Genomic DNA, 20,876 nt, shown 5'->3' with positions numbered 1-20,876 from the left:
GGGGCACTCCACTAGTCACCAACCGCCAATCCGAATAGCACCCATTAACCCCCACTCTCTGCCTCCTATTTGACAACCAATCCTCTATCCACGCTAACACCCTACCCCCAACTCCATGCCCCCTTACCTTCTGCAATAACCTCTTGTGAGGTACCTTGTCAAACGCCTTCTGAAAATCAAGAAAGACCACATCCACCGGCTCTCCTCTATCCACCGCCCTAGACACATCCTCATAGAACTCCAGTAAATTTGTCAGACACGACTTCCCTTTAACGAAACCGTGCTGCGTCTGCTCTATCAAGCAGTTCCCCTCAAGATGCCTCGCTATTTCCTCCTTGATGACGGATTCTAACATTTTACCTACAACAGATGTTAAACTAACCGGCCTATAATTCCCCGCCTTTTGCCTGGCACCCTTCTTAAACAACGGCGTAACATTAGCCGTTTTCCAATCTTCCGGCACTTCCTCGGAATCCAGCGACGTCTGGAAAATAACCACCAAGGCATCCACTATCACCTCCGCCATTTCCTTCAGGACCCTCGGATGCATTCCATCCGGTCCTGGGGACTTGTCCACAATCAGCCCCTCCAGTCTGTCGAGCACCACCTCTCTAGTAACAGTAATGTCATCGAGACCCTCCAGTCCTATCACCTTTCCATCTCTAACACCCGGCAAATTATTCACGTCCTCCTCCGTGAAGACCGAAACAAAAAAGTTATTCAAGACCTCAGCCATTTCCCCATCCCCTACCACTAAGTCCCCCTTCTCATCCTCTAAGGGTCCAACATTCACCCTAGCCAACCTCTTCCTTTTTATATATTTATAAAAACTCTTGCTATCCTTTTTTATATTAAGCGCTAGCCCAGCTTCATAGTTTCTCCTACCCTTCTTTATCAACTTCTTTGTCAATCTTTGTTGACATTTAAACCTCTCCCAATCCTCTTCTCGCCCACTACTCTTAGCTACTCTAAACACCTCCGCTTTTAATTTAACACTTTCCTTCACCTCCTTCGTTATCCACGGCTTATTACCTCTCCTCCTACGGTCCTTTTTGACCATCGGAATAAATTTCCGCTAAGCACCAAGAAAGATCTCCTTAAAGATCCTCCACTGCTCTTCAGCAGACCTACCTTCCAACGCGCTCCCCCAGTCCACATTCGCCAATTCTTCTCTCATCCTACCGTACTCCCCTCTGTTCAAACAAAGGACGCGTGTCCGGGAACCCACTTTCTCCTCCTCCATCTGCACCAGAAACTCCACCATACAATGATCACTCTCCCCAAGAGGATCCTTCACCGCAAGTTCCCTAATTCTACCCGCCTCATTACACAGCACCAGATCTAAGATAGCTCGCTCCCTTGTCGGCTCCAACACACTGTTCCAGGAAACTATCCCAGCAGCATTCCAAGAACTCCTCCTCGAGCCCACTGCGTCCAACATGGGTCGACCAATCAATATACAGATTGAAATCCCCCATAACTACGGCCGTCCCATTCCTGCACGCCGCACTTATTTGCGCGTTAACAGCCCGCCCCACCTCCAGATCATTATTCGGGGGCCTCTAGACGACACCCACCAGCGTCTTCCTCCCTTTGCTGTTCCTAATCTCGACCCACAACGATTCCACGTTCTGCTCCTTGGCTCCAATATCATCCCTTGCTACCACCCTGATGCTATCCTTAATCAGCAGAGCTACGCCCTCCACTTTTCCCTCCTGCCTATCCTTCCTAAACACTTGATACCCCTGGACATTCAGCTCCCAGTCCCTGTCACCTTGCAGCCACGTCTCTGTAATGGCCGCCAGATCATATCCATTTGTGTCGATCTGCACCACCAACTCATCCACTTTATTCCGAATGCTTCGTGCATTCAGATAAAGTGCTTTCATCCCAGCCTTCACCTGGACCCGATTTGCCATAACGCCACCAACCATACTCACACCCCCTACTCCCTCTATTATTGGGACATCCTCGGCCTCTATCCTTACCTGTACCCTCTCCTTAACTTTAGACCCCGTAATGTCACCTACCCTCACACCCTCCCCCCCACTAATTAGTTTAAAGCCCTGTCTACAGTCCTCTTTACTCTATTCGCCAGCACTCTGGTCCCAGCACGGTTCAGACCAACCCCATCCCGCCCGAACAGGTCCCACCTACCCCAATACTGGTGCCAATGCCCCATAAATTCAAACCCATTCCTCCCACACCAATCCCTGAGCCACCCATTCACTTCCTTAATCCTATCAACCCTACGCCCATCTGCACTCGGTTCAGGCAGTAGCCCAGAGATGACCACCTTGTCGGTTCTACTTTTTAATTCCATTCCCAGCTTTTCATACTCCCTCCCCAGATCCTCAGTTCGCATTTTGCCTACGTCGTTGGCACCCACATGAACCACAATGACCGGATTCTCACCCTCCCACTCCAGGTTCCTCTGCAGCCCATTTGGAAAAATACAGTTTAATCCGGGATAGTCAGCGCGGTTTCATGAGGGTTAAGTCCTGTCTCACAAATTTGATTGAATTCTTTGAGGAGGTAACTCAGTGTGTAGATGAAGGTAGAGCAGTTGATGTTGTATACGTGGATTTTAGTAAGGTGTTTGATAAGGTTTCCCATGGTAGGCTCATGAAGAAAGTAAGGAGGAGTGGAATTGAAGGAAATTTCTCTGATTGGATAAGTAACTGGCTGTCTCATAGAAGACAGAGGCTGGTGGCGGAGGGAAAATTTTCAGAGTGGAGGCCAGTTACCAGCGGTGTACCACAGGGATCAGTGCTGGGTCCTCTGCTGTTTGTGATTTTTATCAATGACTTGGAAGAAGGGGCTGAAGGGTGGGTTAGAACATAGAACACTACAGCACAAACAGGCCCTTCGGCCCACGAGTTGCGCCGATCACATCAACACCTACCAACCTACAGACCTATCTATAACCCTCAATCTCATTAAACCCCATATACTCATCCAGAAGTCTTTTAAAAGACCCCAGCATAGAACTTAGGGTTAGTAAATTTGCTGATGACACCAAGATTGGTGGAGTAGTGGATGAGGTGGAAGGCTCTTACAGGCTGCAAAGAGACATTGATAGGATGCAGAGCTGGGCCGAAAAGTGGCAGATGGAGTTTAACCCTGATAAGTGTGAGGTGATTCATTTTGGTAGGACAAACTTGAATGCGGATTACAGGGTCAACGGCAGGGTTCTGAGGAATGTGGAGGAACAGAGAGATCTTGGGGTTCATATCCACAGATTTCTGAAGGTTGCCACTCGAGTGGATAGAGCCATAAAGAAAGACTATAGTGTGTTAGCATTTATTAACAGGGGTTTGAGTTTAAGAGCTGTGGGGTTATGCTGCAACTATACCGGACCGTTGTGAGGCCACATTTGGAATATTGTGTTTAGTTCTGGTCACCTCATTTTAAGAAGAATGGGGAAGCATTGGAGAGAGTGCAGAGGAGATTTACCAGGATGCTGCCTGGTTTGGAGGGTAGGTCTTATGAGGAAAGGTTGAGGGAGCTGGGACTTTTCTCTTTGGAGCGGAGGAGGATGAGAGGCGACTTAATAGAGGTTTATAAGATGATGAGAGGGATAGATGGAGTGGACATGCAGAGACTATTTCCTCAGGTGGATTTAGCTGTTACTAAGGGGCATAACTATAAGGCTCATGGTGGGAGATATAGGAGGGATGTCCGAGGTAGATTCTTTACTCAGAGAGTGGTTGGAGTGTGGAATACACTGCCTGGTGTGATAGTGGAGTCGGACACTTTAGGAACTTTCAGGCAGTTATTGGATAGGCACATGGAACACACCAGAATGATAGGGAGTGGGATAGCTTGATTTTGGGTTTGGACATAGCTTGGCACAACAGCGAGGGCCATGGGGCCTGTACTGTGTTGTACTGTTCTATATTCTAAATATGTGTGTGTGTGTGTGTCAGAGTGTGTGAATATGTTTGGCTGTGTCTGCGTGTGTGCGTGAATGGGTGTGCGTGTAAATGGGTGTGTGACTACGTGTGTGTGAGTGTATGGGTGTGTGAATGAGTATGTGGATAAGTGTGTGTGGGTGAATGAGTGTGTGTGTGGATGAATTAGTGTTTGCGGGTGTGTGTGTGTGTGTGAGCATTGTGTGTGAATGTGTTTGTGTGTGTGAATGAGTGTGTGTGTGTATGTATGTGTTTGTGTGAATGAGTGTGTGTGTGTGTGTGTGTGAGTATATATGTGTGAGCGTGTCTGTGTGCCTGAGTGAGTGAGTGTGAGCTGAGTGAGTGTGAGAGCGTGTGTTTGTGAGTGTGTGTGTCTGTGTGTGACACAAAGTTTGGTGGATTGGCAGATAGCAATGAAGACCATCACAAGGTACAGCGGGATATAGATCAGTTGGAGTCTTGGGCGGAGAGATGGCAGATGGAGTTTAATCCAGACAAATGTTTGGTGTACTAAAGAAGTTGAATCTCTGGTGAAGAGGAAGAAGGAGGCTTATGTAAAAATGAGATGTGAAGGCTCAGTTAGGGCACTGGAGAGTTACAAATTAGCCAGGAAAGAGCTAAAGAAAGTGTTAAGAAGAGCTAGAAGAGGATATGAGAAGACTTTGGCGGATAGGATCAAGGAGAACCCTAAAGCTTTCTATCGGTATGTCAAGAATAAAAGATTGGCAAGATTAGGGCCAGTCAGAGACAGTAGTGGGAAGTTGTGCGTGGAGCCTGAAGAGATAGGAGAGGCACTAAATGAATATTTTTCGTCAGTATTCACGCAGGAAAAAGTCAATGTAGTCGAGGAGAATACTGAGATACAGGCTTTTAGACTAGACGGGATTGAGGCACTTAAGGAGGAGGTGTTAGCAATTCTTAGATAAGTTCCCTTGGCCGGATGGGATTTACCGTAGGATTCTCTGGGAGGCGAAGGAGGAGATTGCAGAGCCTTTGGCTTTGATCTTCATGTCGTCATTGGCTTCAGGTATAGTGCCGGAAGACTGGAGGATAGCAAATGTTGTCCCCTTGTTCAAGAAAGGGAGTAGAGACCATGCTGGGAATTATAGACCAGTGAGCCTTACTTCTGTTGTGGGCAAAGTTTTGGAAAGAATTATAAGGGATAGGATTTATAATCCTCCAGAGAGAAATAAATTGATTAGGGATAGTCAACGTGGTTTTGTGAAGGGTCGTGCCTCACAAACCTTATCGAGTTTTTTGAAAAGGTGACCATAGAGGTGGATAAGGGTAAGGCAGTTGACGTGGTGTATATGGATTTTAGCAAAGCGTTTGATAAGCTTCCCCATGGTAGGCTACTGCAGAAAATGCAGATGCATGGGGTTGAGGGTGATTTAGCAGTTTGGATCAGGAATTGACGAGCTGATAGAAGGTGATGGGAAAAATTCAACCTGGAGTTCAGTTACAAGTGGGGTACCTCAGGGATCTGTTTTGGGGCCACTGCTGTTTGTCATTTTTATAAATGACCTAGATGAGGGTGTAGAAGGACGAGTTAGTAAATTTGCGGACAACACCAAAGTCGGAGGAGTTGTAGACAGTGAGGATGGATGTAACAGTTTGCAGAGGGACATAGATAAGCTGCAGAGCTGGGCTGAGAGGTGGCAAATGGAGTTTAATGTGGAAAGGTGTGAGGTGATTCACTTTGGAAAGAGTAACAGGATTACATAATATAGGGCTAATGGAAGAACTCTTGGTAGTGTTGACGAGCAGAGAGATCCCGGGGTACATGTGCATAGATCCCTGAAAGTTGGCACCCAGGTTGATAAGGTTGTTAAGAAGGCGTACGGTGTGTTAGCTTTTATTGGTAGAGGGATTGAATTTCGGAGCCGTGAGGTCATGTTGCAACTATACAAAACTTTGGTGCGGCCGCACTTGGAGTATTGCGTACAGTTCTGGTTGCTGCATTATAAGAATGATGTGGAAGCATTAGAAAGGGTGCAGAGGTGGTTTACCAGGATGTTGCCTGGTATGGTGGGAAGGTCTTATGAGGAAAGGCTGAGGGACTTGAGGTTGTTTTCATTAGAACGAAGAAGGTTGAGAGGTATACAAGAGGTATACAAGAAGGTTGAGGCATACAAGATGATCAGAGGGTTAGATAGGGTGGATAGTGAGAGCCTTTTTCCTCGGATGGTGATGGCTAACACGAGGGGACATAGCTTTAAATTAAGGGGTGGTAATTATAGGATGGATGTCAGAGTTAGGTTCTTTACTCAGAGGGTAGTAAGGGCGTGGAATGCCCTGCCTGCAGCAGTTGTGGACTCGCCAACTTTAAGGGTGTTCAGATGGTCAGTGGATAGGTATATGGATAACATTGGAATAGTTTAGGTTAGAGGGTCATAAGAGCATAAGACCATAAGAAATAGGAGCAGGAGTAGGCCATCTAGCCCTTCGAGCCTGCCCTGCCATTCAATAAGATCATGGCTGATCTGAAGTGGATCAGTTCCACTTTCCCACTCTCTCCCCATAACCCTTAATTCCCCTGTCTATCAAAAACCTATCTACCCGTGTCTTAAATATATTTAGCGAGGTAGCCTCCACCACTTCAACTGGCAGAGAATTCCAGAGATTCACTACCTTTTGAGTGAAGAAGTTCCTCCTCAACTCTGATCTAAAGTGCCTCCCCCCTTATCTTGAGGCTATGTCCTCTAGTCCTGCTATCCTTTCTAAACAGGAAGAATCTCTCTACCTCTACCCTATCCATCCCTTTCATTATCTTATACGTCTCTATAAGATCCCCCCTCATCCTTCTAAACTCCAACGAGTACAGACCCAGTCTATTTAGTCTCTCTTCATAGACCAACCCCCTCATCTCCGGTATCAGCCTAGTGAACCTCCTCTGCACTCCCTCCAAGGCCAAAATATCCTTGCGCAAGACCAACACTGCACACGGTACTCCAGCTGCAGCCTCACCAGTGCCCTGTACAGTTGCAGCAAGACCTCCCTGCTTTTATATTCAATCCCCCTCGCTATAAAGGCCAGCATCCCAATCACCTTCTTGATCACCTGCTGCACCTGCAGACTGGGTTTTTGCGACTCATGCACAAGGACCCCCAGGTCCCTCTGCACTGTAGCATGCTGCAGCTTTTTGCCCTTTAAATAGTAATCCCTCCTACTATTATTTCTGCAAAAGTGGATAACCTCACACTTGCTAACATTGTACTCCATCTGCCAGGTCCTCGCCCACTCACTCAGCCTATCTAGATCCCTCTGCAGACTTCCCACACCCTCCGCGCAACTTGCTTTTCCACTCATCTTCGTGTCATCAGCAAATTTCGTCACCCTACACCCAGCCCCCTCCTCCAGATCATCTATATAAATGGTAAATAGCTGAGGTCCCAGCACCGATCCCTGCGGCACTCCACTAGTCACCAACCGCCAATCCAAATAGCACCCATTGACACCAACTCTCTGCCTCCTATTAGACACAGTAAAAAGTCTGACAACACCAGGTTTTAGTCCAACCTATTTATTTGATAATATTCTCACAAGCTTTCGAGGGGTTACCCTCTTCGTCAGGTGAATGGAGAGTTCTGGCCTCAGACAGAGCATATAAAGCACAGACAGTTTAGAGATTACTGATTAAAATGCGAATCCTTACACCTAACCTGCTGTTCAAGACCTGAAGTGGCTGACAATGTGAGTGGTAGGAGCACTGATCACAGTTTAAAGAGATGTGTATTGTCTCCAGACAGTACAGTAAGTGAGGTTTTGCAAACCCAGGCAAGTCATGGGGGTTACAGATAGTGCGACATGAACCCAAGATCCCTGTTGAGACCGTCCTCATGTGTGCGGAACTTGGCTATCAGTCTCTGCTCAGCGACTCTGCGCTGTCGTGTGTCGTGAAGGCCGCCTTGGAGAATGCTTACCCGAAGGTCAGAGGCTGAATGCCCGTGACCACTGAAGTGTTCGCCAACAGGAAGGGAACAGTCTTGCCTGGTGACTGTCGAGCGATGTTCATTCATCCGTTGTCGTAGCGTCTGCATGGTCTCCCCAATGTGGGCGCCTCTCCAAGGCGGCCTTCATAACACACGACAGCGCAGAGTCGCTGAGCAGAGACTGATAGCCAAGTTCCGCACACATGAGGACAGTCTCAACAGGGATCTTGGGTTCATGTCGCACTATCTGTAACCCCCGTGACTTGCCTGGGTTTGCAAAACCTCACTTACTGTACTGTCTGGAGACAATACACATCTCTTTAAACTGTGATCAGTGCTCCTACCACTCACATTGTCAGCCACTTCAGGTCTTGAACAGCAGGTTAGGTGTAAGGATTCGCATTTTAATCAGTAATCTCTAAACTGTCTGTGCTTTATATGCTCTGTCTGAGGCCAGAACTCTCCATTCACCTGACGAAGAGGGTAACCCCTCGAAAGCTTGTGAGAATATTATCAAATAAATAGGTTGGACTAAAACCTGGTGTTGTCAGACTTTTTACTGTGTTTACGCCAGTCCAATGCCGGCAGTCCTATTAGACAACCAATCCTCTATCCACGCGAACACTTTACCCCCAACTCCATGCACTGTAACCTTCTGAAGCAACCTTTTGTGAAGCACTTTATCAAACGCCTTTTGAAAATCTAGAAACACCACATCCACTGGTTACCCTCTGTCTACTGCACTAGTCACATCCTCATAGAAATCCAATAAATTTGTTAAACATGACTTCCCCTTAACGAATCCGTGCTGCGTCTGCTCTATCAAACCATTCCTTTCCGGGTTCCTCGCTATTTCTTCTTTGATGACGGATTCAAGCATTTAGAACATAGAACATAGAACATTACAGCGCAGAACAGGCCCTTCGGCCCACGATGTTGCGCCGACCAGTTACAAAACAATGACCCACTAACCTAAACCAATCCCTTTTCGTCCATAAACCTATCCACGGATCTCTTAAACGCCCCCAAACTAGGCGCATTTACAACTGCAGCAGGCAGGGCATTCCAATCCCTCACCACCCTTTGGGTAAAGAACCTACCCCTGACATCCGTCCTATAACTACCCCCCCTTAATTTAAAGCCATGCCCCCTCGTGCTAGATTTTTCTAACTCGACGTTAAACTAACCGGCCTATAATTCCCTGCCTTTTGTCTACTAGCTTTTTTAAACAGCGGCGTAGCATTAGCCATTTTCCAATATTCCAGCACTTCCCCGGAATCCAGCGAATTTTGGTAAACAATCACTAAGGCATCCACTATCACCTCTGCCATTTCCTTGAGAACCCTGGGATGCATTCCATCCGGTCCTGGGGACTTGTCCACCATCAGTCCCGTTAGTCTATCAAGCACTACCTCTCTAGTGATCGTAATTAGGTTGGTTCCACTGGTCGGCGCAACATCAAGGGCCGAAGGGCCTGTACTGCGCTGTAATGTTCTATGTTATGCATTTTGGAAACTCTAATACAGATAGGAAATATACAGTAAATGACAGAACCCTTAAGGGTATTGATAGGCAGAGGGATCTGGGTGTACAGGTACACAGCTCACTGAAAGTGGCAATGCAGGTGGAGAAGGTCGTCAAGAAGGCATACGGCATGCTTGCCTTCATCGGCTGGGGCACTGAGTTTAAAAATTGGCAAGTCATGCTGCAGCTTTATAGAACCTTAGTGAGTTGGAATATCGTGTTCAATTCTGGTCGCCGCACTACGAGAAGGATGTGGAGGCTTTGGAGAGAGTACAGGAAAGATTTACCAGCATGTTGCCTGGTATGGAAGACATTAACTATGAGGAGAGGTTGAAGAAATTTGTTTTGTTCTCACTGGAGCGATGCAGGTTGAGGGGGGATCTGACAGAAGTCTACAAGATTATGAGAGACATGGACAGAGTGGATAGTCAGAAGCTTTTTCCCAGGGTGGAAGAGTCAATTACTAGGGGGCACAGGTTTAAGGTGCGAGGGGCAAGGTTTAAAGATGTACAAGGCAGATTTTTTACACAGGGGATAGTAAGTGCCTAGAACTCACTGCCGGGGGAGGTAGTGGAAGCGGATACGGTAGTGAGTTTTAAGGGGTGTCTGGACAAATACATGAATAGGATGGGAATAGAGGGATATGATCCCCGGAAGGGTAGGAGGTTTTAGTTCAGTCAGGCAGCATGGTCGGTGCAGGTTTGGAGGGCTGAAAGGCCTGTTCCTGTGCTGGAATTTTCTTTTCCTTTGTGTGTGTGTTCAAGTGAGTCTATGTGAGTGTGTGTATGAAAATGAATGTGTCTGTGTGTGAGAGAGACAGCAAGAGTGCATGTGTGAGTAACCGAGTGTGTCTGTGAACCAGTGTGTGTTTGGAGCTCCATTACATTCACTGGCCCCCTCGCACACACCACTGTGAACGCTAACCCCTGATCCTGCATTCTGACCTCTCACCCTGCAATCAGAACTTGTAGAAGCCTCACCTCCTCATTTTCGAGTCGATGAAGATTGACGGTGATGAACTTGATGTACTGCCTGGACAGAGTCATCAATTCGATGTAACGAGTCTGCAGGTCCACCAACTGAAAAACAAAAGAAGCAGTCAGTCCCACTGACCCTCGCCAACCTGCAATGACCCTCACCAACCCTGTGACCCTCACCAACCCACTTTGACCCTCATTGTCCCTCAGTGACCCTTACCGACCCTTGCCAACCCACAGTAGCCCTCGCTGACCCTGTGACCCTCACCAACCCTTGGTGACCCTCACAGGCCCTGGGACCCTCACCGACCCTTGCCAACCCTGTGATCCTCACCGACCCTGTGACCTTCACCAACCCTCAGTGACCCTTGCCAACCCTCAGGGACCCTGGAGCTAAATTGTGATTGGCCAGGAGTGGATTACAGCTGATCTTAAGTGGATTACAGTTGAACCTTCCCAGTTGTTTTCCAGGGGAGCAGCTGGAGTGGTTATTCAGTGAAGAGAGCTTATCGGTAACAGGGACTTTTACCTCACTTTTTTCAGAATTTTTTTTCTAAACCAGGAGTGTAAAACCAGAAGTAGGCCCCAGTGAGACCTGGGAAGTTTTTTTTTTGCCCAATAAATTTGAACAGGCAGGGAACCTGAGACACTATACGTGTAAAGTCTCCCACCCTCCCCCCTCCTCTAACCTGAAAAAAAAGCTTGGAGTGAGAGCAGATAAGCTTTCTTTTTTTTTCACTTATTCCTCTAAACTAAAGGAGTGAGGAAAATCAGGCAAGATCTTTCTTTTTTATCTAGAGGGAATGGCAGTGAAAGCAGTGCAATGTTCCTCCTGCAGGATGTTTGAGGTGAGGGGTGCCGTCAGTCTCCCTGCTGATCTCACCTGTGGGAAGTGCACCTATCTCCAGTTCTTCAAAACCCACGTTAGGGAACTGGAGCTAGAACTGGATGAACTTTGGATCATTCGAGAGGCAGAGGTGATCATAGATAAAAGCTTCAGGGATTTGGAGACTCCAAAAAATGAAAATAGATGGGTGACAGTGAGAGCGGCTGGGAGGAAGCAGCCAGTGGGGGGATCCCCTGTGGTTGTTCCCCTCAGCAACAAGTATTCCACGTTGGATACTGTTGAGGGGACGACCTACCAGTGGTAAGCCAGAGTGACTGGACTTTGAGCACTGAGTCCGTCCCTGTGCCACAGAAGGGAAGGGAGGAGAGCAGGAGAGCAACAGTAATTGGAGACACGATGGTTAGAGGGACAGATAGGAGATTCTGTGGCAGCAAAAGAGACTCACGGATGGTATGCTGCCTTCCGGGTGCAACAGCCCGTGATGTCTCGGACCGTGTTTTCAAGATCCTTAAATGGGGGGAGGAGGATCAGTCGCAGGTTGTGATGCACATCGGTACCAACGACGTAGGTAGAAAGAGGGATGGGGATTTAAAACAGGAATTTAGGGAGCTAGGCTGGAAGCTGAAAGCTAGAACAAAGCATGTTGTCATCTCTGGTTTGTTCCCCATGCCATGTGCTGGTGAGTTGAGGAACAGGGAGAGAGTACAGATTAACATGTGGCTGCAGTGATGGTGTAGGAGAGAGATTTTCATTTACCTGGATAATTGGAGCACATTCTGGGGAAGGTGGGACCTGTACAAATAGGACAGTTTGCACCTGAACCAGAGAGGCACTAATATCCTGGGAGGGAAATTTGCTACGGCTCTTCAGGGGGGGTTTAAACTAATTTGTCAGGGCAATGGGAAAATGAGATGTAGTCCAAAAGCCAGTGTTGAGGATCGCGAGGTACTGAGGAAGGTACCAAGGTCGCAGGAGTGTACAGGCAGACAGGATGGTGGATTGAAGTGTATCTACTTCAATGCAAGGAGCATCAGGAATAAGGTAGGTGAACTTGGAGCGTGGATTGGTACTTGGGACTATGATGCTGTGACCATTACTGCTTCACAGCTCCAGGGACCTGGGTTCAATTCCCGGCTCTGGTCACTGTCTGTGTGGAGTTTGCACATTCTCCTCATGTCTGTGTAGGTTTCCTCCAGATGCTCCGGTTTCCTCCCACAATCCAAAGATGTGCAGGTTAGGTGGATTGGCCATGCTAAAATTGTCCCATTAGGGTCTCAGGATGCGTAGGTTGGAGGGATTAGCGGATGAATATGTAGGGATACAGGGATAGGGCCTGGGTGGGATTATGGTCGGTGCAGACTCGATGGGCTGAATGGCCTCTTTCTGCACCGTAGGGATTCTATTCCATTACGGAGACATGGTTAGAACAGGGACAGGAATGGTTGTTGGCAGTTCTGGGATATAGATGTTTCAGTAAGTGTAGGGAAGGCGGTAAACGAGGTGGAGGAGTAACATTGTTAATCAAGGATAGTTTAACAGCTGCTGAAAAGCATTTCGAGGGCGATCTGTCCACTGATGTAATATGGGCTGAAGTTAGAAATAGGAAAGGATCGGTCACGTTGTTAGGAGTTTTCTACAGGTCCCCAAACAGTAATAGAGATGTGGAGGAGGAAATGGCAAAGCAGATTATGGATAGGTGTGGAAGTCACAGGGTAGTTGTCATGGGTGACTTTAACTTTCCAAATATTGATTGGAACCTTTATAGGCCAAATAGTTCAGATGGGACACTTTTTGTACATTGTGTGCAGGAGAGTTTCCTGACACAATATGTGGATAAGCTGACAAGAGGTGGAGCCACATTGAACTTGGTACTGGGTAATGAACTGGGCCAAGTGTTAGATTTGTTTGTGGGGGAGCACTTTGGAAATAGTGACCACAGTTCGGTGTCCTTCATTATTGCAATGGAGAGGGATAGGGTCACACGGCAGGGCAAGGTTTATAATTGGGGCAGGGGTAATTATGATGTGATTAGGCAAGAATTAGGGAGCATAAGAACATAAGAAATAGGAGCAGGAGTGGGCCATCTAGCCCCTTGAGCCTGCCCCACCATTCAATAAGATCATGGCTGATCTGAAGTGGATCAGTTCCACTTTCCCGCTTTCTCCCCATAACCCTTAATTCCCTTGTCTATCAGAAACCTATCTACCCGTGACTTAAATATATTCAGCGAGGTAGCCTCCACCACTTCAACGGGCAGAGAATAGCAGTATTCAATACTGCTCAGCTCTCCCAGTAGCTAACTGCCTCAGCACTACGCAACTGCTCTGATCATAGCAAGCATCTGATGCTTCCAGGTCTGAGTTTAGGTGGCAATGACAGAACTTCAGTTAGCTTCAGTATCCCTCGGCTCAGAGAAGGGAGGGTAAAATGGTAGCCTGATAATATGTCTTCTCCTGAGCATGATGCACTGATCTCTGCTGAAGAGGTACACCCCTGTAGTGAACCTGTCCTGTGGTAATCTGGGAGCAGAAACTGTCAGGTATGGGCACAAACGAAAAGTGGAGCTTTCTCAAGGAACAAATACTGTGTGTCCTTGATAGGTATGTCCCTGTCTGGCAGGGAGGAAATGGCCGAGTGAGGGAACCATGGCTCACAAAGGAGGTTGAATGTCTTGTTAAGAGGAAAAAGGAAGCGTACGTAAGGATGAAAAAACAAGGTTCAGTTGGGTCGCTTGAGGGTTACAAGGTAGCTAGGAATGAGTTAAAGAAAGGGCTTAGGAGAGTTAGGAGGGGGCATGAGAAGTCCTTGGCGGGTTGGATAAAGGAAAAACCCCAAGGGTTTTTACTCTTATGTGAGAAATAAAAGAATGACCAGGATGAGGTTAGGGCTGGTCAAGGATAGTAGTGGGAACTTGTGCATGGAGTCAGAAGAGATAGGTGAGGCGTTGAATGAATACTTTTCTTCAGTGTTCACTAAGGAGAGGGGCCATGTTTTTGAGGATGAGTGCATGATACAGGCTGATAGGATGGAGGAGGTTGATGTTCTGAGGGAAGATATATTATCCATTTTGAAAAACCTGAGGGTGGATAAGTCCCCTGGGTCAGATGGGATACATCCTAGGATACTTTGGGAGGCAAGGCATGAGATTGCAGAGCCTTTAGCTTTGATCTTTGGGTCTTCACTGTCCACGGGGATTGTGCCAGAGGACTGGAGAGTGGCGAATGTTGTTCCTCTCTTCAAGAAGGGAAATAGGAATGATCCTGGTTCTCCATGGTAGGCTCATGAAGAAAGTAAGGAGGTGTGGAATAGAAGGAAATTTGGCCGATTGGATAAGTAACTGGCTGTCGCATTGAAGACAGAGGGTGGTGGTGGAGGGAAAATTTTCAGACTGGAGGCCAGTTACCAGCGGTGTACCACAGGGATCAGTGCTGGGTCCTCTGCTATTTGTGATTTTTATCAATGACTTGGAAGAGGGGGCTGAAGGGTGGGTTAGTAAATTTGCTGATGACACCAAGATTGGTGGAGTAGTGGATGAGGTGGAGGGCTCTTGTAGGCTGCAAAGAGACATGGATAGGATGCAGAGCTGGGCCGAAAAGTGGGAGTTGGAGTTTAACCCTGATAAGTGTGAGGTGATTCATTTTGGTAGGACAAACTTGAATTTAGATTACAGAGTCAACAGCAGGGTTCTGAGGAATGTGGAGGAACAGAGAGATCTTGAGTTCATATCCACAGATCTCTGAAGGTTGCCACTCAAGTGGATAGAGACATGAAGAAAGCTTATAGTGTGTTAGTGTTTATTAACAGGGGATTTGAGTTTAAGAGCCGTGGGATTATGCTGCAACTACACTGGACATTGATGAGACCACATTTGGAATATTGTGTTCAGTTCTGGTCACCTCACTGTAAGAAGGATGTGGAAGCACTGGAGGGAGTGCAGAGGAGATTTACCAGGATGCTGCCTGGTTTGGAGGGTAGGTCTTATGAGGAAAGGTTGAGGGAGCTGGGGCTTTTCTCTTTGGAGCGGAGGAGGATGAGAGGCAACTTAATAGAGGTTTATAAGATGATGAGGGGGATAGACAGATTGGACGTTCAGAGACTATTTCCTCGGGTGGATGTAGCTGTTACTAGGGGGCATAACTATAAGGTTCATGGTGGGAGATATAGGGGGGATGTCCGAGGTAGATTCTTTACTGAGTGATTGGGGTGTGGAGTACACTGCCTGCTGTGATGGTGGAGTCGGATACTTTCGGAACTTTCAGGCGGTTATTGGATAGGCACATGGAGCACTCCAGAATGATAGGGAGTGGGATAGCTTGATCTTGGGTTTGGACATAGCTTGGCACAACATTGAGGGCCAAAGGGCCTGTACTGTGCTGTACTGTTCTATCAACGGCGCATGTTCCTTACTGCCCAGAATAATACTGAGCTCCCAGAGGATTGAAATCAGTGATTGGCTCATTGATCCCTCAGTCTGCTTGGCTGCTCAGTCAGTATGGAGATCAGTGGCTGTTGCTGATTGGTCAGATGGGCCTGGGTGCTGTAACATTGACACCGCTCCTTACCTCTTGGATGATTGTGTCAGAGGCAGAAATTACTTTCTGTTTCTTCACAGGAGACAGAACAGGTTCCATCTGAGCCTTATAGGTAACTAACTGAAGCTCATAGTCCTATGAAAACATAATATCCCGGGGTTAATATCGGTGCAGCTGGTCACACAATCATCTGCTCAACTCAAAACCTATATGGATATGTGTGCGGGAACGAGTGTGTGAACGAGTGCGGGAACGAGTGCGGGACCGAGTGTGTGAACGAGTGCGGGAACGAGTGTGTGAACGAGTGCGGGACCGAGTGTGTGAACGAGTGCGGGACCGAGTGTGTGAACGAGTGCGGGAGCGAGTGCGGGAGCGAGTGTGTGAACGAGTGCGTGAACGAGTGCGGGAGCAAGTGTGTGAACGAGTGTGGGAGCGAGTGCGTGAGCGAGTGTGTGAACGAGTGCGTGAGCGAGTGTGTGAACGAGTGAGGGAGCAAGTGTGTGAACGAGTGCGGGAGCAAGTGTGTGAACGAGTGAGGGAGCAAGTGTGTGAACGAGTGTGTGAACGAGTGAGGGAGCAAGTGTGTGAATGAGTGCGTGAACGAGTGCGGGAGCAAGTGTGTGAACGAGTGTGGGAGCGAGTGCGGGAGCGAGTGTGTGAACGAGTGAGGGAGCAAGTGTGTGAATGAGTGCGTGAACGAGTGCCGGAGCAAGTGTGTGAACGAGTGCGGGACCGAGTGTGTGAACGAGTGCGGGACCGAGTGTGTGAACGAGTGCGGGACCGAGTGTGTGAACGAGTGCGGGAGCGAGTGTGTGAACGAGTGAGGGAGCAAGTGTGTGAATGAGTGAGGGAGCAAGTGTGTGAATGAGTGCGGGACCGAGTGTGTGAACGAGTGCGGGACCGAGTGTGTGAACGAGTGCGGGACTGAGTGTGTGAACGAGTGCGGGACTGAGTGTGTGAACGAGTGGGGGACCGAGTGTGTGAACGAGTGCGGGACTGAGTGTGTGAACGAGTGCGGGACCGAGTGTGTGAACGAGTGCGGGACTGAGTGTGTGAACGAGTGTGGGAGCGAGTGCGGGAGCGAGTGCGTGAACGAGTGTGTGAACGAGTGAGGGAGCAAGTGTGAATGAGTGCATGAACGAGTGCGGGACCGAGTGTGTGAACGAGTGTGGGACCGAGTGTGTGAACGAGTGTGGGAGCAAGTGTGTGAACGAGTGTGGGACCGAGTGTGTGAACGAGTGTGGGAGCAAGTGTGTGAACGAGTGCGGGACCGAGTGTGTGAACGAGTGCGGGAGCAAGTGTGTGAACGAGTGCGGGAGCAAGTGTGTGAACGAGTGCGGGACCGAGTGTGTGAACGAGTGCGGGACCGAGTGTGTGAACGAGTGTGGGAGTGAGTGCGGGGGCGAGTGTGTGAACGAGTGAGGGAGCAAGTGTGTGAATGAGTGCGTGAACGAGTGCGTGAGCGAGTGTGTGAACGAGTGTGGGAGCAAGTCTGTGAACGAGTGCGTGAACGAGTGCCGGAGCGAGTGCGTGAACGAGTGCCAGAGCGAGCGCGTGAACGAGTGCCGGAGCGAGTGCGTGAACGAGTGCCGGAGCGAGTGCGTGAACGAGTGCCGGAGCGAGTGCGTGAACGAGTGCGGGACCGAGTGTGTGAACGAGTGCGGGACCGAGTGTGTGAACGAGTGCGGGACCGAGTGTGTGAACGAGTGCCGGAGCGAGTGCGTGAACGAGTGTGTGAACGAGTGCGTGAACGAGTGCCGGAGCGAGTGCGTGAACGAGTGTCGGAGCGAGTGCGTGAACGAGTGCCGGAGCGAGTGCGTGAACGAGTGCCAGAGCGAGCGCGTGAACGAGTGTGTGAAGGTGTTTGGTCAGACACTGTACTGATTTTTTTGTGTTATTTTTATTTTGTTACCTTGATGGCATCGATATATTGTTTCGCAAATTTCTCACATTCATCCACCTTGTCTCGATTCTTCTCAACTTCCTGCAATACTTTCTGTAAAACCACAAAATAGCTGAATTAGCAGAGCAATCAGGGGAAGGATGAAAGGGAAGTGGGAGGGAAAGGTGGGGAGAGGGAGGGGGGAGGTGAAACAGAGCGTGAGGGAAAGGGGGATGGTGGCGGGGAAGGAAGAGGGGGAGAGGAGACAGTGGGGGAGGAGGGACAGAATCTGTCTCCATTACACTCTCAGACATTACATTCCAGATCCTAACCACTCGCTGTGTGGATCTGTCTCCACCGCACTCTCAGACATTACATTCCAGATCCTAACCACTCGCTGTGTGAATCTGTCTCCACCGCACTCTCAGACAGTACATTCCAGATCCTAACCACTCGCTGTGTGAATCTATCTCCACCACACTCTCAGACAGCGCGTTCCAGATCCTAACCACTCGCTGTGTGAATCTATCTCCACCACACTCTCAGACAGCGCGTTCCAGATCCTAACCACTCGCTGTGTGAATCTATGTCCACCACACTCTCAGACAGCGCGTTCCAGATCCTAACCACTCGCTGTGTGAATCTATCTGCACCTTGCTCTCAGACAGTACATTCCAGACCCTAACCACTTGCTGTGTGAATGTCTTCAGAAGAGGAATGTGATAGTAACAGGGGGCACTATGGGGATAGATACTGCTCTCTGCTGCCAAGGTTGGCAGCTCCAAAGGTTGTGTTCCTGCTCAGTACCAGGATTGAGGATGTCTCTGCACGGCTGGAAAGCAAGTTGGAATGGGAGGAGGAGGGCCAAGAATCAGCTATCACTGATGGGCTGCACTTCAACTGGACTGGGATCAGTGATCAGGTCAATTGTATAACTAGGGCTGTGGATAGGGATTTAGTGTAAGAGGGGGAGGGTTCAGGTAAAGAACAAAGAAAATTACAACAGAGGAACTTTGGCCCTCCAAGCCTGCGTGGACCATACTGCCTGACTGAACTAGAATCTATTACGCTTCTGGGGACCATATCCCTCTATTGCCATCCTATTCATGTATTTGTCAAGACGCCTCTTAAATGTCACTGTTATTTCTGCTTCCAGCACCACCCCCGGCAGCGACTTCCAGGCAACCACCACTCTGTGTAAAAAACTTGCCTTGCTCATCTCCTCTAAACCTTGTCCCTCGCACCTTAAACCTGTGCCCCCTCGTAATTGACTCTTCCACCCTGGGAAAAAGCTTCTGACTTTCCAGAAGACTTAGAAACCCAAAGAGAAAGGTTAAGGTATTGCAACAATATAGCGATGTGGATAAAGGCAAACAGAGTGGAACAGAAAGGGAGAGAGAGTTTAACTGGAATTGTATAACAGCGAACGAAGTAAAACATTGAAATTAAAGGTCCGTAGCTTGTAACTCGACTGAGTTGTTTGAAGAATAAACTTGTTGAAGGTGAAAGACGAGCTTTTGTCTCATTCCTGCACCAAATATTATCACCACAATGAACATCAGTATGGGTGGAAATGAAGAATAGCATGTGTCAGCAAACACTGGGACTCATTTATAGTAAATGTTGCTCCTTAGAAGCAGAGGCAGGAGAAATTATCATTAGAGAATGACGAAATAGCAAAGAAATTGAACAAATATTTTGTGCTGTCTTCACAGTGGGAGACACAACTATCATAGCAAAAATAGATGGTAAACTAGGGGCTAAACAGAGGAGGAAGATTAAATCAGTAGAGAAAATGTATTGGTGAAGTTTTGAGACTAAATTCCAACAAATCTGCAGGACTCCTGGCGTACACCTAGAGTGTGGAGATGCCGATGAAGCAATCCATATTAAGGAGTCTGAGACTCCAAAAACTAGTGCCAAATAAACCTGTAGGACTTTAACGTGGTGTTGTGAGACTTCTTACTGTGTTACATCCAAAGTTCCAGTAGAGATATCTTCAGAGAAAGTGATTGCACTAGCTCTGATCTTCCAAAAATTCCTGAGAATCAGAATTGTCCTTCTGACTGGAAGTTGGCAGATGTTACACCACTTTTCATGAAAGGAGATGGAGAGAAAACACTGAATCGTTTGTATAATGTCAAGTTGTTGGGAAAATGCTGGAATCTGTTCGTCAGCAAGTCTCAACAAGGCAATTACAAAAAGTCAATCTAGTTTTGAAAAAGGGAAATCTTATTGGACAAATTTATTATTTTTCTAAGGATGTAACTCATAGGATAAAGGGGAACCAGTAGATCTAGTATATCTGGTGTACTCGAAGCAATATCAATCTTGATCAATATCCCCAATGGTGGCGGAATGCAGAACTAGGGGTCATAGTTTGAGGATAAGGGGTAAACTTTTTAGAATTCAGGTGAGGTGAAACTTCTTCACCCAGAGGGTGGTGAATGTGTGGAATTCACTGCCACGGAATGTAGTTGAGGCAAATTGTGCGGAGGGTGTGGAGAGTCTGCAGAAGGATCTAGATAGGCTGGGCGAATGGGCCAGGAAATGGCAAATGGAATTTAATGTTGGCAAGTGTGAGGTGGTCCACTTTGGTAGGAATAATGGTAGGAAGGACTATTACTTACGGGGCGAAAAACTGCAGCAGGCGACGGTGCAGAGGGACCTCGGGGTCCTTGTGCATGAGTCGCAAAAACCCAGCTTGCAGGTGCAGCAGGTGGTCAGGAAGGCGAATGGGATGCTGGCCTTCATAGCGAGGAGGATTGAATATAAAAGTAGGGAGGTCTTGCTGCAGTTGTATAGGGCATTGGTGAGGCCGCAGCTGGAGTACCGTGTGCAGTTTTGGGTGCCGCACCTGCGCAAAGATATTTTGGCCTTGGAGGGAGTGCAGAGGAGGTTTACTAGGCTGATACCGGAGTTGAGGGGGTTGAGCTATGAGGAGAGGCTGAATAAACTAGGCTTGTACTCGTTAGAGTTTAGAAGAATGAGGGGAGATCTCATTGAGACATATAAGATGATGAATGGGATGGATAGGATAGAGGTGGAGAGACTCTTCCCGCTCAAAAAAGACAGTAGGACTAGGGGGCACAGCCTCAAGATAAAAGGGGGGCGGTTTAGAACGAAGTTGAGGAGGAACTTCTTCACTCAAAGGGTGGTGAATCTCTGGAATTCTCTGCCCGTTGAAGTGGTGGAGGCTGCCTCGCTAAATATTTTTAAGAAGCGGGTTGAAGGGTTTTTGATAAGAGAGGGGATTAAGGGTTATGGG

General features: G+C 48.1%; 1 protein-coding gene across 1 annotated transcript in view; it reads right to left on the bottom strand.

The window, feature by feature from the left end:
- Positions 1-20,876, bottom strand: part of LOC145359628 (plectin-like) — a 128,586-nt gene that overhangs the window by 36,689 nt on the left and 71,021 nt on the right. The window contains exons 23-25 of the mRNA XM_080214330.1: positions 17,639-17,722; positions 15,757-15,861; positions 10,351-10,449 (exon numbers count right to left, since the gene is read on the bottom strand). Coding sequence (XP_080070456.1) covers positions 10,351-10,449; positions 15,757-15,861; positions 17,639-17,722 — 288 coding nt within the window. The remainder of the gene's footprint in view (positions 1-10,350; positions 10,450-15,756; positions 15,862-17,638; positions 17,723-20,876) is intronic.

The sequence above is a fragment of the Carcharhinus amblyrhynchos genome, chromosome 2 (genome assembly GCF_965287045.1).
Source record: "Carcharhinus amblyrhynchos chromosome 2, sCarAmb.v2.hapA, whole genome shotgun sequence".
Classification (NCBI taxonomy): domain Eukaryota; kingdom Metazoa; phylum Chordata; class Chondrichthyes; order Carcharhiniformes; family Carcharhinidae; genus Carcharhinus; species Carcharhinus amblyrhynchos.
This window is presented reverse-complemented; position numbering and strand designations above follow the sequence as displayed.